This window comes from Daucus carota, chromosome 1 (assembly GCF_001625215.2).
Source record: "Daucus carota subsp. sativus chromosome 1, DH1 v3.0, whole genome shotgun sequence".
In the NCBI taxonomy this organism is placed as follows: Eukaryota; Viridiplantae; Streptophyta; class Magnoliopsida; order Apiales; family Apiaceae; genus Daucus; species Daucus carota.
This window is the reverse complement of record NC_030381.2, coordinates 2,871,700-2,890,020: the sequence shown is the minus strand read 5'-3', so window position 1 is coordinate 2,890,020 and position 18,321 is coordinate 2,871,700. Positions and strand designations below refer to the sequence as shown.

Below are 18,321 nucleotides of genomic sequence, written 5' to 3'. Positions count from 1 at the left end.
TCAAATAAATAGATCACTGAACTAAATGTATACACGTAGGATAAGATGTTTCAACATGCCATTTACACCCAGGTAGAGTATACTGATGCTAAAAATAGCATCTCAAAGACAGATAGTATGAAGTCTATATCGTCACAACAAAACATACTCGGATCAGCATGGTGCCAAAATATGAGGTGGTAGAATTTTTCATAATGGTATTGTATATCCTCACTTATGAGCTGCTAGGCACCCCTAAAGAAGGAAGAAGTTGAACTACAACATATGAAATACAGAAAGATTACCTGCAGAATGCATCCAACTGTGCATGCAAAAGTTTGTTGGAGAGATTCGATGATTTGCTTACATCTTTTGACGAATTATAGAATGTAAGTTCAGGGCCAATAGCCTGGAAAATATCATCTCAACAACATAAGACACACAAACATTTATAAAGTACTAAATAAACTAGTATTTATACCAAACAACTTCATGTTCAATTTTAAATAGTACTTCATAAAGTTTGATAGGAAAGAATTTGTACAAATTGGGAAGGAAGGGAGTAAGTTGGTTTTATATCCATCAGCATATAATTCAGAACCTGCTTGTAAACATAGTAGCCCTAAAACCTTTTCCCTTCAGAAAAGATACTACCTCATTCAAACCTCGTAACTCTCCTAAGCTAAATAATTAGAAACATACAATTGGAGCAAACTTAGTCGTATGCTAAACCAAAAGCTAATTCCTGACTCTTCAAACAAATTTTTATATTTAAATAGATAAAGTGACGTCCACAGTGTTTTCTTAGAGGTTACTTTTTCCTCCGATTGCCCATTCTTGCAGCTGATTGATATATTTATTCCAAAATCCAAATAGCCAGCTAGTTTAGGCTATATAAAAATATATATTATTCGATAATATTGGATACTAAATGAAGTGGAGAACTTATAGCCAAAGTGGATGCAACACCAGAGAGGCTCCAGTTTGGAAAAAGGGAAAAAGGGACCTGCAAGTCAATGGTAAATTCCGTCGATCTACCAACTGTGTTACTTTGATGAACACTGTCATTCGATTTACGTGAAGAGTTCAGAGCTTGATCATCATCCAGTCCAACCAGATAAACTTTGTCATCCTCTGATACAGAATAGCTGCTGCCAGATCCCATAGAAATGCACGAGTCCAAATATCTCCCATCCTACAAAGGTTGAACTACTTTATGGCCACTTCCAAGAAAGGTGATCATTTCAGCTAATTAAAATAATACCAAAAGAGTGCAAGACAGACCTTAATATAAACATTTTTGAATTGCAACTTTTTCCCACTGCCGACAAATATCATAGTCTCTGCACTGGGAGAAGTAACATTTAAACCCCTTCTGTCCTGCAAGTACAATGTACCACCTTTCCCGTCATATATGAAATGACTAAATCTTTCATCATCAACAACTAATGGAACTTTAGGAGAAAGTGAGAATTCAATAGTGGGCTGTGTGTAAGTTGGTGTATCTACAACAATTGCATCAACAAAACGTGATGAGCTCTCATCCTCTTCGCTTGATACCATACCACGAACTGCCGGGACAAAAAACTCAACAACAGCCAACAAAAAGTCAAGTGCAACAAGTAACTGTGGCCGCTGCATGCATAATGACACAGACGTTGAAAACTGAGAAAATTTCGCATCCAGGAGAAGCATTGTAGGAACTAATTCTGAGTTGTTGTCATCAAGAACATTGTTCTCAACAATGCTACTATCATCCTCCGTCAAATGCTCTGACATAGTGTAGCCAATGGCCCTAGATTTCCGTACAGCCAGCCTAAGTTCTTGCTCTATTCCCTCACGATCATCAATAACTGTGAAGCTTTTGAGCGTTGAAGAGAGAAAACCATCTCCTAGTGTATTGGACTTGTATAAAAGCCATAGACCACTGACCTAGTACACAAAAAAAAAAACAAAAAAAAACAAAAAAACTTTTAACTGTGACAATTATTACAATATATATCATAATATTATTATTGAGTATACAGTACATTAACTTCGTAGAACCCTGTGCGTTACTGTCATTATCTATTCATCATTAGGATTATATCCGAGTAAAGAATTTTGATGCAGGATAGGATTTGAAAACATTTATTTATTCAATAAATGATAAAGAAGATAAAGTAGGGGGGATTAACCGCAGAAAATACACTGCCCCCAGGAGTTACCAACCATAGAAGGGAGAAATTAGGATGCATTGCAAGCCAAATACCAGACTAATACCAATATTGATTAAAAACCACTCAATAAGAATACTTCTAACGAAGTTACTTAAAATGAAATGTGAAAATTATAATTTTTAAGTTGATGTTTGTACATGTGGATGATGATTGATGATATTTGTATTTTTTATCATAAAAATTCTAAAAATAATATAAGTTGTTAAGAGGATGCCTCACCTATAAGTTGTTTATCTAATTTGGTCAACTTTCATATCACACACACACACATAAAGTTTGGATTTAATGACATTAAGTTTAAACAAAGGTGTTCTAAATATACTTGATAATGCAGTATAGGTTTCTTATATATAGGAGCTCATTCTAGATAACTTTTAAAATTATAATACTTTAGAATCACTGATCATAATGTTAATTTTCTTTTGCAAGAGGTCTCCAGAAAATTTTAGGAAACTCGAATCCAGCAGGTGGTAGAAACCAACAACTTCAACAAAGTTAATCTATATACCTGAAGCGTTGCAAGAGACGCATCAGTTGCAAGACCATAATGGAGGCTTAACTCAACAACACCTACAACAACAGAGACCTTTGTGGCAATCCATATGCCCGCACTTTGAGAATCGGATCCACCATCATCAAGACCTTGAGAAACTACATGTTCAGTCACATTATTTATAGATGGAACAATAAACTTTTCCAACGGGGGGATGACATTCGGAGTTTCTGACATATTTTCAAGAGCACACTCAGTGATTATCTGATATTCTTTGTTCGACAGAACTGCTTTCAATTTGTCTATCTGAAGAAGTAAAAATAAAGTTGATTTTGACCTGAATAATATAGGACGAAGGTCTACAATCATAATTATTAATACAAAGAAATTACCTTAATCGCAACTTCAACACTAGGTATTTGCTTCAACAAATCACGAAGTGACCTCTGAATAACAATTGAGACCCCCTTTACTTCCTGAAGTATGCTTTCACTTAAGTCTGTTCCAGTACCCACGTTCAAATTGATATCTTCTACCTGCATAATTTAAAATTTTGTATACACGCATGCAAGTCACAAAAAGTTGTCCAGTTAATTCATCTATAAGCAGTACATATTATACTGTCATTAAACCAAAGAAAACACTTTCTTAAGAATCAATCCGGCTCAGGTCCTTGTTCAAAGTAAAATGTGTTTGTTTTATCAGATTACAAATTTCAACAAAGTAATATACAACTATATCCTCTTGTTCTGTCCTAAATTCAAAAGAGTTGCACCAACTATCAAATCGGACATTGACATTTGCAAGTCAAAATAGGTTATTTATTTCGAGAGGTCTCAGGAGGATGTAAAGTAAACGTGAAACAAACAAAATGGCTGATACGTTCATTAAGTTTCTATATCTTATTTACAACACATCTTTAAATATATTATGAAAACTACATAATTAACATATAAAATCATGCTTTCTAACCTCTAATAAGTCGGTCAAAATTCTTTAGTAAGTTACAGTGTTCTAGCAGGTAGCTTATAGTGGATTTAATTTAGCAAGACTAGTAAGTAGTAACACTCCTCAAATAATACCAAAACTCAAACTTGCAGCACTAGAAGAACATCTCACCATAACAGTCAAGATATCCATGTGGACAGCACTAATATCCTGTTTATTATGCATAGACCACTGAAAGGTGTTACGCACAGTAATATGAACAATATCGAGCTGCAAATAGCTGCAAATGGAGATTACACCAAATCAGTGACCGCTACAATGATAAATTAGGAAAAATGGTACAAGGATAGGGTGATGGGCACAGTTGCTGGACGCCGCACTTACTCAAGGCTGTCAGTTCTCCGAGGCATTAATATGATCGGTTTTCTAAGTGACACGTCTAGCTTTACAGCAGGTGATCCTTCAAGTTCACTTTTAGTGAACCACTTCTCTGAATCTGTTACTTGATCTTTAACTTCGACAATATCATCTGTTGTACTGGGTACAAGGCCCATAAAATAACTGACAACCTACAAGCCAGTTTTATGAGACATCAGGACAGGGATCGAACACGAGTAAATATGACATAGTCGCCTGAAATATTTACCTCTTGAATAAAACGATTCAAATAAACAATGCGAACTTCAGAAAGTTGTCCAAGAAGACTGTAATCATACCCCTTGTAGTCTTCATCATCAGAGTTAAATGAACTGAACTCCAGCTGCATGTTCACATACAAATGCTATTAAACTAGAAAACATGCATTGGACATACCATATGGTTATTATTATAGAAATGAATATAATCACAATTTCAACTTGCAGCTGAAATAACATGACAGAAACTGGCCAAAACAATTAACAACACACATCAAGTGATGCTGAATGAAAGTATACAATACAGACGCTGGAAGACTTAATAAACAGAGCATAATGGGAAGGTTTTATGCTTGTCCTGTCCTCTACAGAGAAGGACCCTCTTTAAAAGTGAACCCCTTTAACACTAGACCTCTGGCCCTATTTAAGCATAGTTTGTTTCATGTTAAATGTTGGTCACCCAGTGGGATCAACTGCCAGGTTTCAACACCAAAGAGGCATAATACCTATTCTTCAGTAATACGAGATACAGAACATTATTTGTAAAAAAATTGAAAATACACTTGTACAATGACCTATTTTGGTTCATCCTCAAGTTTTTGTTTTATTCTTATATAAAGAAAAAACTAAAGCTAAATAATAGTACAAGGAGCCTAGGTCTCCTTCACTTGCAGGCATCTCCACCCTAATTTATCTGCATCAAGACAACCGCTACATTCTTTAATGCTTCCTAAGACCGAGAAGCACGCAGAAGAAATAAACATGACTAAATTATTTCAGTAACAATATTCTGTGCTAATAATTTTTCTTTCAATTACACCTAGAAATTCCTCTTCATAATAAACGTATAATATATTTCCAAATTAAAATAACAATTACAAAAGATAATTGCTATAATCGAAAAGAAAACTATTAATCTTAATAACAAAATTCTAAAACAATCTAATTGATAGGCTTCTAAAGCCTTTTATATAGCTCCAAATAACCTCTTTTGGGCTTCTTTAAGTTTTTCCCCGCATAATGTAAAAATACTTTTTCGTCGTTTGGAATATATTGTTATCACTGTTTTTATTCAACCCAGGAGCAAAGGTTACGACTGCATGCATCCTAGACCTACCTACAACCCACGAACCAACAACATCAATTTCTATATACAGAGGACTAGTAGACTAAATAAAAAATAATAATGCAAAGCCATACCTCCACGAATGAACTACCACCTGGATTCCGCATATCACAAGCCCAGAAATACATATGGCTACTGTGAAGACTGTCATCACTTATTTTCAAGTTTCCAAGGGAGGCCTTGATGCTAAAAGAAGAAGGGAAAACCTGATCGCAAAATAAGTTCATAATGTCTAATCAATATTTACACATCAAACAGAGAACAAAGTAGAGATCAGTGACACGGAAACATCAGCTCAATCAATCTTTACATCAATCAGGTCTTAAATGGTTAAAATATCATAGAATTGTACACGCACTTGCAGGAGGGACATTAAACTCAAATCACCTAATTAACTAACTAATTTCAGCAATTTAAAAATAAATGGAAGTGTGATATGGATATTTAATGTCCAAACTTAACATAATTTGCAGGATCAATTCATGTATCTAAGATTGTCTTTTCAGAGGTTATCACCATATCCTATTATTACATTTAGAACATTAAAGTTACTAGGACCATGATGGTCATAGGTGGGTCTATCCCGTTGTATATTTTATAAAAGGTTCAGGGGTTCAACTCCCCAAAATACCTTATAGCTGAAAATACAAAATACAGCTTCAGAATGTGTGCGTTTCTCAAGATACAAATTAGAACCTATAGATTTGAAAGTATATCAGACAAAAGTTTATTAAATTACAAACCTCGACATTGCATGGGTTGTTAATTAGTATAGTAAAAACAATTAAGGAATAATTGTTTACTTCTCTGTCCTTGTTAATGTGGTAAGGTGACAAATGGCAAAGTATACTATGTAATCATCAGATAACCTTGAATTATAATACTTATACGGGCTTAGCTGTCTCAGCAATCTAAGTTGGTGAAGCTTTGAGCTAACATAGAAGATGTTACCAAGGAAGCTATCATGTATATCAATTATGCATTAACATCAGAGGAAAGGACTCCAAATATAGTTGTTATTAATCTTATTTCACCCGTATCTCTCTAGAATATAGACTGCACAATTACCCCACCACTGGTAGTGATTTGTTATACAAAAGCAAAAACAATTGCACACATTTATATATATTGGGGAGGAGCCCGGCCAAATATTAACTTTTTAGGTTACAAACTTTTTTCTATACATCAATCTTTAGTTAGACCATCTCCAACGCATGACACCATTTTGGTGTGAAAATTACACCAATTTGGTGTAAAAACTACACCATCTCAAAATTTCATTCCAACCCATCAACACCATATCCTACACCAAAAAAGAATCTTTTACACATTAAATGGGATATTCTGTCTTTATTAAGTTATTTATATCAATATTGAATTTGTACTTAAATTTTAACATGTTCAAGAAACAAGGACTTATAATAATAATAATAAATTCATCAACCAATTCAAGAGGAGAACTTAATTATATGAATTTATTGATATTTTCTATATAAGAATATAAATTCATTGATATTTTGAAATAAATAAAAAATATGAATTAAATAGTAAAGAAAGAAAATTTAAAACGATTATGATTGAAGAACAAAAAAAATAACATAAAACAACTTTAATGGGACATAGAAGGAATAAATTTGTTTTCATTAACAAATGTGAGGGTACAGTGGGTATTTTGAAAAACTCCAAATTTGGTGTAAAAGTTGCACCAAATCAATACTTGACACCAAATTTGGTGTCAACCAAGTCATTTGGTATCATTTTTACACCATTTTGGTGTTGAGTTGGAGCAAGTTTTACACCAAATGTAACACCATTTTGGTGTTTTGGTGTTGCATTGGAGATGCTCTTAATAAGTGTTCGTCTTGAAAATAGATGAAAAACAACACACTTGCATTCAGAAACACATAAATATATTTCTCGTATAATTTGCGTCAACACACTTATAACTAGTTCATCATTGTTTTGGGTTGAAAGAAGTATGTTTAATTCTGAACTATCCTTCTACTGTTCACCAATTACAAACTAGGATATAGATGCATGAAATACCGCTTATTTAAAAAATGTTTCTAAATTATACCTATGTAAAAATAATTTACATACTTGAGGCTTGGGTTAAACACAAGTATAACTATTGCTAAACATAACTATTGTCTATTGCTCAGAAACTACTAATAGACGATTTTGAACTTCAAGTTATTATGTTTAAAGTTATATATTTACTGAACACTCATTAAAGAAATCCAATAATTCATAAAAAAAAGATATGAATATGTTTCTTAGTAGAGTAGTAATTTTATTTAAAATAATCAAAATTCAAAAAGTTTGTAGAGTTACATTCAAAAGTGTGGGGGGACCATCCCATATTGTGTATATATTTTAGATAGGAATTGTATAGAATGATACATCAGGGAGGGAGTGCTCTAGAGGCAAGAACTCAAGTCCCCATCCCATCAACTCCTTTATTTTCTATTACATGGATTGTTTAACTATTTCACCACACGGTTTAGAACATATAATTTGATGTTTATTAAAGATTTGGCTTTTTCATGATTGTGAGATCTATTTAGTTCTCAGGATATGTAATATGCTCATATATATTCTTCACCATAGTAATCTTTACCTAGATTTTTGATCATCAACATAGTATCAACTGGCAAAACTTATTTCAGTTTGTATTCTTTTCATGTAAATTGGAAAAAATCATTATTGTAAATCAATTTGATTTTGTTCAATTGAAGTGATGGTCTTTTTACTAGTTCTTAATTACATTTTCAGATAAAATCCTAAGATCATAATTAGGGTATTTATCGGTAAGAGAAGCAGCAAAGGTCTTCCCTTATTAATTGAAAAAATATGGTCTAGGAACTAGGTGATAATATATCTTTCCATCACAAGGCCAAATTCTAACTTGTCTTCGCATTATATACAATTATGATATCATCAAAAAACATAGGAATATTTATAAAAATACCAATTTTTTACAAATTATTTACAAAAAATACTGTCAAGTTGATTTTTTTTTAAATATCATTTTTTACAAATTATTTACAAAAATACGACTTGCAACTTCTGCAACCTCATTTGTAACATCAGTATGCAGCTATTGCGAATGATGTTGCATAAGTTGCAAATGAAAATTTTCATTTGCAACTATTGCAAAATGTGGCAAACGAAGTTGCAGAAGTTGCAAATCGTATTTGTTGCATAAGCTGTAAATGAAATTTCTCATTTGCAACTGTTGCATAATGTTGTTGCAAATGAGGTTGCAAAAGTTGCAAGTCGTATTTTTGTAAATAAATTATAAAAAATGGTATTTCTAAAAAAATATTAAAAGTTGGCAACAATATTTTTGTAAAAAATTTCAAAAAATTAGGCAGTTACGAAAAAAGCCCAAAAACATATCATATTATTGCAGTAATACTTACATATCATATATATATATATACATATATATATATATATTTAAATAAAATTGGAAGTTATAAAAAATTATTTAATATTGTCATCTGGCTAACATAAAAGATTTATTATTAAATTAAAGGGTTTAAATTGGATTTTGATACATATATTTAGACAAATACTCAGGGTCTAAATAATTTAGAGTATGTTTTGTTTCTATTGATTAACTAGGAATTTATTAAATATAGTCGGGATAAAATAAAAATGTACTTTAAACCTAACTAGATCACCTAAGATATTGATTTGGAAGTTGGACAAGAGCCCAAGGAAGAGAGAGGGGGCAAAACCACAATGCGTCCATCGACTTAAACTTGAGGATCTTAATGACCTATATGGCTTATCTGGTGGATGTGCGTCTTGCGCTCTTCTACCTCTAACTAGAACATAGGATTTTTATTAAATATTATTGTTATATATTTCAGCTAACTATTGAAGAGAATTATTAATATCATGTTCCATGCATGTTCCATGCACGGGTGATGTGGTTTTGTAAACCTTTTAACTGGGGAAAGAGGCTTCCGAACCTTAATATCAGTCAGCAAATTATCTTGTGATAAAGTCGCAAGCTTTGTCCCATCTTCCTTCATCAACAGGATTTGAGCATGAGTCATATTCAATGCTAAAAAGAACATAACTCTGGACTTCCCCTTTCCAAGTAAGCCTTTTACAGTAGGCTCATCATTCATAGCTAACTGCTGAGTATGAACCTCATCTTCGGTTGAAATCTCTCGTCGGGCAGTGGATGCTGAAGAACTATTACTAAGAGATTCACATGTGTCATCTTCAACAGTGATAGCATCTACAAACTCCATGATGGCAACTATCGTTGGTCTACGACAGAAAAATGACAAGGTCGCTAAGGTAACTGTAACCTAAGCAAGACAAGAAAAAATAAATTAAAATCACACCAAGTAATAACTAGAATTACTGGGAGCAAAGGTACAAACCTGTTTATCAACATGATCATACAATGATGAATTCTGGTCAATAATAACTATCTGGGCTTTCACAAAACTATCTAAATCATCCGTAACATCAATGTTATCATAACGAGTCTGAAGCATAACATCAGGAAGCAAACCATCAATGCGACAAAAACTAGGGGGCTTTAGTATGGACTTCTCTGAGGACAGAGACTTTTGGGAATTCAGATATTCAGAGAGAGATTTCTGGGAACTCAGATATTCAGATACATTTCCAAATGACACTCTTGGACTATCCACAGGATCATTAAGAGTCTCTGATGCCTCATAGAAATTGTCATCTCCTTCACTTAGAGTTCGCTCAATCTTGTCACAAGTCTGAGCTTCAGTTTCATTGAAGATAGAAGGTTCATCAGTACTGCGAATGAAGGATCGTGCTAAATACAAGGGCTGATCTTGAGATACCCCTGAGTTGCATACTAAATCTTCCAACTCCAAAGCCTTTAAAACAGTGCCAATGAACATGTCACCTCCTCGAAGTGAAAGTTCCACCTGTGTGCCCGGAAAATATTATTCTATAAAAATGTGACACATTAGAATAAGAAAACAAAGATGCAATTGATCATACCTGACCACCTATTGCTCGAAATTCAAATAGCCGACTCTCCTCAGCTAAAAGCACCTTCCTGAAAGCTTTCTCATGCTGAACAAGGCCAGAAAAAAAGAATTATAAACCACAAGTAATCATTGCAACGCTCTACAGCATACATACGAACCAATGCTTTGGTCCACGCCTACCTGGTTATTATAATCAAAGCGTATCTTTAGCTCATCAAGCACACCAGTTATAAACACCATTTCGATCTTTGAGATATCCATAGAATTACGTTTGTCACCAGATTTTATGGAGTCATCTGAATCTGAAGAAGTTTCCAACATGCCAGTTATAGGAGCAGAACCCTGCATAAAGAATTCATTGGTGAAAGTCAGTTATACTGACTGTATCTAATGTAATAAAATGTGCAACAGACATATGGATGAGCCTAGCCTCAAAACTAGGAAACCCTTTTACAACCATGAAGGATCGTAACTCACAATCAGTCAGACACAATCGTAAGGTGTTGGTTGGTCTTACCAAACAGATGAGAAGTATAATCACAAGTTAGGAACAATTGCTACTCTGGTAGCAATCAAAACAATACAACGCATTCATACAGCACACGTGACACAACACTCCAACAATTTAAAATAATTCATCAAAGACAACCGCCAAGCTATAAATCCTACATAATGATCACACGCCCACAGCCACAAGCCAGGGTTGGCCAACAATATACTCGGTATAAATTAGCATAAATTAAGATTTTTAAATATCCTTAACAATCTTCAACCAAAATCATTATAATATTTGCCAAGTTCACACTTGATACTCTTTTCTTATGTGCTTGTGTTATCAAATAGTTTCTTCACTGATTTGTTTATTTCCATTATAATCTATTAATATAAAATTTTATACCAAAAGGCAATGACTCCACCATCTTGCTGTATATTGATTTTATGGAAATTTAGTTTCTTTTGTCATGGATGATATCCATATCTGTTCTTGTTAAAAGATGATGCAAGCATCATGATGTCAGCTAGCTTACATACTGTAATGTTATTGTAGATTACTTGGGGACTACTCTTGTATATTCTATATAAAGAGGACTGATTCCTCTTCCTGATTAATAAGATTTAGCAAGTAAATACACTGCATTACATTACTCCCCTCCCTGTTCTTTCTTGTATCTCATATATGTATACCTAGCTGCTATATACACTCTGAGAGTTCTATTATCATGGCAGCCAAGGGGCATATTTTCATGTTACCATCACCAGTTCATGTAGGTGGCATCTATCCATCCCTCCTTGGAGGTGCATGATGGAATATACAAAGGCACACAGCAATATGAACAGTATTTTTAAATACAAAGTAAATATTACCGATGCGCGATAAGCAGCCCCCTGGAGACGGCTCTGCCATATCTTCCTTAGTTCATCCGATTCACATCTTAATATGAGTGCATTGGCATCTTCGACAACCTACACATGGCAAATATTAATGCATACAGTAAGACATGTAGCCAACTTTTATCAGAGAGACATTATAAGCAAAGCAGTATATAGCCAACTTGAACCTTATTATTGGATTTTTCACTATCACAAACAGCCAAGACATGCTCTATATTGCCAACAGTTTCAGTGGGAACTTGATACAGTTGTTTGCCACGTAGACTACAGCAACCAAATAGAAATTAGTCACATTATATAATAAACAAAAAGGTAAAGAGTATATTAATTTAGTTAAAACAGAGTTCTATGGGTTTAAAAACCTTGTACCAAGTATAAGGATACACAGATTCGACAAACATGATAATATGGGCATTCAAGTGCGGGGGACTCCGCAATACATATATAGCAGAAAATTATATCTGACATTCTAGATAAACCCTACTAACATAACCAAAAATTTTAAATAAATCAAAACACAAGCATTAATGTTTGGATTTTATAGATACTTTTTTGATTTGCTATCAATGTCGATACAATTTTTTGTTCAAGTATGAATAAGTTACTTAACACCAATTTCGAATATGACATGTGACGATCAAACTTCTTAAACTTAAGATTTTGCAAGTACACCCTTGTCCGATGCAGGTATTAGAGGCCAAATATCTGACACACAATACATGAGAAAACCCGAGTACCCCCTGCTTTTTAGCTGGTAAGGTAGATAATACAAACAGCTTTACTAATATGGTTTATAATGCGTCATAAGCTGATATTTAAGTAAAAGGTTATAAACATTACTAATAAAATTTAAATATTTTACATGTATATAACAGAAAATAAACTTAGGTAAATAAAATGGCAGAAACCAGGAAAATAAAAATTCCTTAAATATGGTGATAGATATGTTAATTTTAAACATAAGTAGTTACTTGTTTGACATTCTATATAGTTTTGTCATGGAAATAATAAATAGGTTAAATTTAAGCACAAGTGGTCATTGTTTCACCTTGTATATAGCTTTGTCAGATTGTTCACGAGGACAAAATGACAGTCTAACTAAAACTTGTTTTAAAGGGATGTGGAGAGCAATCAATTTATCATTAAATCTGGAAATTTCGGAAGGACTTGTGGTTGGGGGAATAATAATTATATTACAAGTTCTAAAGTGATTTTAAAAGGGAAAAAAATACAAACTACAGAAGTTGTTAAAACTGAAAGAGCAATAAGCTTAAGTGTGCTATATTAAAGAGAAGCGTATAAATAAATTATAATAAATTGACAAGATATTATATATTACACAATCCAAAAGCAAACAAAATTGTCTCCAGACAATGTAGTTCATGATCAACTAAATATTATATGAAATGTACATAATAATTAGAATATCAATACAGAGTTTGTAATCACCTGCATATATACCCTCTAATAAAAGCCGAAACTCCTTTCTTTGGTACCTTATAGACTATTGTACAAATTGTTTCAACCACAAATATTAGAAACAAAGCAAAAACCCTGTCCAGTGGAACCTCAAAGTACATATTGAGCCTCTTTGGTGGGGTTTATAGCCCCGTGTTTTAGCCATTTACAACTTTAAGCTGAAAAACATCTGTTTGTCTAATAAGTCACAAGCTCCCTTAAAATTAAAAATAAGTTGTGTAAAAATATAATTAAATTAAAATAAGCCGAAAACTGACTTAAAGTCAATAATTGGTAGGATATATTTTTGGTAGGATATTTTTTTTTTGAACAACTTACTTATTTTAATGGCTTTTTTTAATAAAAATTAATTTCATCACTCAAATACCTAGCCTATCAAATTTATTTTTATTATTATATTTTTTGATAAGTCAAAAGTAGTCTACAATATAAGATTACCCAAACATACAACTTAAGCATTTATCATATTAAGTCACTATAAGCATTAAGCCATAAGAGCATTATTTTAAACTCACCCAAACAGGCCCATTGTTTCACCCATATATGTTCGAAAATCTCAAGTTTGATATTCTACATTTATGTGAGTAAATTTCACTTGATGTATTTAAGTTCACCTCTAACTTTGTTTTTATGATTTTTTATTATGATAACCTACTATTGTTTAATAAAAATCCAATGCGCATAAGCAGTCGTACAAGAAAAATGCATTCTTTGCATCATTAATGATTAGAATCCTATACATTCATCCAAACAAAATAAGCAGACCAGTGTGACAACAATGGACATCCACAAGTTCATATAATAATCGCAAAGAATTTAAAATTCTTACAAATTTGACTATCCCATTTCAAATTCTTGATAATCAAAAAATGAATATCATCAATAACAAATATTACCAAATCCCAACTCCAAAAAATTAAATAATTTTGTAACGTATACTCTTTTATTTAACGTTGAAAATATTTTACACTATAATATATAATAATTATATATTTACTTCCACCCCTTAAAATTTTTAAAATTTTATTTATCAAACCTACAAATTCAATAATCATTATTCATTTAGGAAATTAAAATAAAAATTCACATACATCTATTATAATTATATATTTAGTTTCTCCCATCAAATTTTTTAAAAAAATTTATAATTAAAACCTTAAACTTCAATAAATATTATTCAGTTGGGAACCTACTCTTTTTATTTATGGGTCTTTCTAGTGTATGCCCATGGGCACACATTATAAACTAAATTTGATGAGTTTGGTGGATTCTAATTGGTGGACTTGGTGTAAATGCAGGGGGGCCATCCTTATTTATGATTAGATGACCAATAGAATTGCACCAAACTTATAGGAGTTAGTGCTTATTGTGCCCCCATGGGCACACCATAGAAAAACCGTTTATTTATTATTATCCATTAGGATCCTATTACAATCTAAAAACCATTGACAGAGTTACAAAAATTCAAGTTTGTCCATATTTAATACTAGTCTGAGTAATTACAAATAAAGTACTCATTACCTAATTGCATTTTTAGGGAGTTATGTTTCAAAATTATAGTCATTTTCCGGATTAAAGGAGAAAATAAATGATCATTTTAACCTTTGTCCATATTCACAACACCCAATTGTCTTGGCTGGTTTGCACCATTACAGATAAGCATAAAATTTAATAGAATTAGTGTAATTATTACAACTATTTAATCACTCAATCTAAAGGATTGATAAAATATTGGTCTAGTTATTTTTTGAAGACACTATTACATAGAACCAAAGAGAAAATTTTGCGACATGTAATAATAAGATCAAGTAGTAATAGGCAATGCTTAATTTAACCACAATTTATATATAAAATAAAATAAAAAGTAAGGTAGTGTAGCTTATAAGTTTCTAGTGAGCATACAAATACCAGATATCAATGAGTCATGCACTTGATATATTTCGCTCCAATAAATCAGGACGATAATGATTATTATGAGTAAATTAACCCATATACTTAAAAATGGTTAGTTTTTTGCCTTCCAATAAATAGTATTTCTATTTGGTTTTGTGGAGAAAATAAATTGTATTGCCGAACTACATATTCTGATGGGATAAAGTATTGTACACAGAATATTAATTTGTAATTGTTATAGAATTTATATACTATCATATTAGATAATCTATATATAAACAATTATAAATTCATAGAACAGTTACAAAATCGTACTCCACACCACTAGAAGGCCTTCGGCAACTAATAACATCAAATAGAGAGGACGGATGGATAGTATGGAGTTCTTTCACAATGTAACACAGGTCAAAGAAAAGAGAAAAGTTGTACCTGAGATAATCTTTATATGATCTAGACCCAGGGTTTTCAAGTATGTAAAGAAAAGGTCCCACAAGGCTCAGATATCTGCGCTTCCATACAGCTTCCCGACTTCCCACACCCTGCTTAAATTAAAAATATACAGCAATTTGAGTGAAGATCCAAACTAATTACTGACAAATTTGCATAAAAAACCAGAATACATGACCTTCCAACTGAGAATATATAACCACCCCTCAAAGTCAGCTTGGTCCCAAGGACGCTGAGTGTCTGTAATATCACTATCTTTTGCCTGAAAGATCTTGACAACTTGCATCATCCTATGGTAACGAGCGGGTGAAAAATGAAACCCCAGAGATGGAAGCCGCACAGCAATTCTTGTTGAAGGATAGGAGGGATTTTCCAGGCGAATCTACAGCAATTCATCCCAATGGTATCCAATAATGAGAATCTAAGAGAAGAAATTTCCACGACTTTAAGAAAATTTTGCTACCTGTTGAAGATTAACAATCAAACGACATTTATCAACAACAGGCAAGATTTTAACAGAACCAGCAGAACTATTCAACAGTGGCCGACTCCAGTGGTAATCTCCATCGACCAGAAATGCAGATACATCACTCAAAACAAGATCAAATCGGAGGTACATGTTGTTGTCATCACTAGAGAATGGTTCATTATCATCCTGCAAAAATAAAACAAAGATGCTTGACAATGGCCTCTGAGTTTGGTGGAGCAAATTTCATGCAAACGTTGTGAATGGCAACCAACCCGAGTACGAATAAAAAGATGTCCCAGGTCAAGAAGAAGCTTTGTTGAGTTGATATTGTCAGGACAGAAGTCGGTAGGTACAGTGATTTTGGGTGCTGCAATATCCAAGTTGAGGAAAAATCTAGAAGCAAAAGGAAGTAAAATAGGAATTAAAGTCTTACAGGTGTCAGTAAAATAGATGGCCCAATCACAACATGCTAGATATTACATTCAAGAATAATTATGATCTATGTTATCAGTTTCATACACGTGTGCATAACATATTTCTTATAGTTTCTCTGACTGTAGAAACTACAAAGTGAAATCTAATCCACTAGCAAATACCCCAAAATTGCACGTTAATAAACTAGAAAGAATCAAGTCGGATCTGCCAATCTCAGAAAACAATTCATCAACATATCAGTATTGAGAGAGAAGAAAACAATTTAGAACTGGGCAAAATGTTTAACGCTTGTTTCACATTTGCACAACAATCAGATCAAACTTCAAACACTGAGAAGCTATGTGTTTACAAACTAATAGAACATCATGTACTAGTTTACTCATCTAAACTCATTATAACACATCTTCCTATTGATGTAAACAGTGTATATACTGATGAGTGAGAAGACTAAGAAATGGTGGCTTATAATTAAGAAGAATGTCTAGATAGATAACTCCGCCATGTGATGACTGGAAGTGAATCTTCTTTCAGCCAAGTTCTTCTCATGGTTCATCCTCGGTCACTCCGTATACTCCAATGGGTTCATAGATTTACAAAAGTACACAACAAATTAATATCAGAGCATCCAAATAGAACTTAACAAAGTAGAGACCCGGGCTGAAACTCAATGTGGTCCATAATTTTAGCCAGGCTATATCTACGTTTTGGTCACAGCAGACACTTGACTGATTAAGATACCAAAGAGTGTAAAAACAACATTAGTGTGGGGAAACACAAGTTCTGCTGAGGATAACTTCCATGAATTTTCAATTTGAAAACTACAAATGATTATCTTCACTGTAGATAATATGACATGGGATAACTTAAGCTTCGTGTGCAAGAATGTTATTCTCAATATACCATTTAAATATATATATATAGGCCAACATTCCAGAGAGGGACTCCTTATATGGAGTTACATAGTGCGCCACTATAAATCATCAATTTTATTATAAATTCTGTTATAGAATACATATAAAACGTGATTCTAATATAAAATACTATAAAATAAATCTATTTTAAGTAATTTAACACTTAAAATTTGATTTAAAAAAGTATATTTTCGAAACTGATTCTATAACCGAATAATTCTGGATGATTATTATTCTGTTATAGAATCATGTTGAGATATTGCATAATTTTAGATGATCTTTGGAATAAAAAAATTGTATAACTTCGTTTTCGGTTTAATAATCAAAATTTGCAATTATATTTCATAAAAAATATAATAAAATATATATTATGTATATATTTATAATAGTGTGCTACGTAACTCCATATAAGAGGGTATGCTATGGAGTGCTACCCTATATATATATAAATACGGGCACACGCACACACACGCAGACACACACAGACACAGAGTCACAGACACACACACACACACACATACATACATACACACACACATATATATAGGCGTGTGATGGAGGTAAGTAGTCGCTAATTGTGGTAAGTTATGGTGACAAGCGGCGATGGCTATTAGTGATGGTAGCCGGTGGTGCCCCGTCATAAAAAGTGTTGGTAATGGTGTCTGGAGGTCCCTTATTATTGTACGGGTGAAGATGATGATTATATATGTTGTATGTTTATGTGTGTGTATATATTTATATTCGCGAGATATGCTATATATAAATTAGTGATATGTTATGTACAAATTAATGATTTCTGTAGTTAAAAATAGTGATAAAAAACTAACCAGAAATTGGTTTTTAGTTTTTAGGCTAATTTGGTTTGTATTGGAGTAAGACTGTGTGTGTAATGCCT

General features: G+C 32.7%; 1 protein-coding gene across 1 annotated transcript in view; it reads right to left on the bottom strand.

Moving 5' to 3' along the window:
* LOC108193497 (uncharacterized) overlaps nt 1-18,321 on the bottom strand; it is a 54,281-nt gene that overhangs the window by 21,808 nt on the left and 14,152 nt on the right. Inside the window, exons 16-34 of the mRNA XM_017360183.2 lie at nt 16,353-16,473; nt 16,075-16,266; nt 15,790-15,993; nt 15,594-15,703; nt 11,960-12,056; nt 11,766-11,864; nt 10,581-10,742; nt 10,411-10,485; nt 9,807-10,334; nt 9,384-9,731; nt 5,475-5,606; nt 4,286-4,399; nt 4,024-4,208; nt 3,811-3,919; nt 3,084-3,227; nt 2,707-2,997; nt 1,264-1,911; nt 986-1,174; nt 285-388 (exon numbers count right to left, since the gene is read on the bottom strand). Coding sequence (XP_017215672.1) covers nt 285-388; nt 986-1,174; nt 1,264-1,911; nt 2,707-2,997; nt 3,084-3,227; nt 3,811-3,919; nt 4,024-4,208; nt 4,286-4,399; nt 5,475-5,606; nt 9,384-9,731; nt 9,807-10,334; nt 10,411-10,485; nt 10,581-10,742; nt 11,766-11,864; nt 11,960-12,056; nt 15,594-15,703; nt 15,790-15,993; nt 16,075-16,266; nt 16,353-16,473 — 3,852 coding nt within the window. The remainder of the gene's footprint in view (nt 1-284; nt 389-985; nt 1,175-1,263; nt 1,912-2,706; nt 2,998-3,083; nt 3,228-3,810; nt 3,920-4,023; nt 4,209-4,285; nt 4,400-5,474; nt 5,607-9,383; nt 9,732-9,806; nt 10,335-10,410; nt 10,486-10,580; nt 10,743-11,765; nt 11,865-11,959; nt 12,057-15,593; nt 15,704-15,789; nt 15,994-16,074; nt 16,267-16,352; nt 16,474-18,321) is intronic.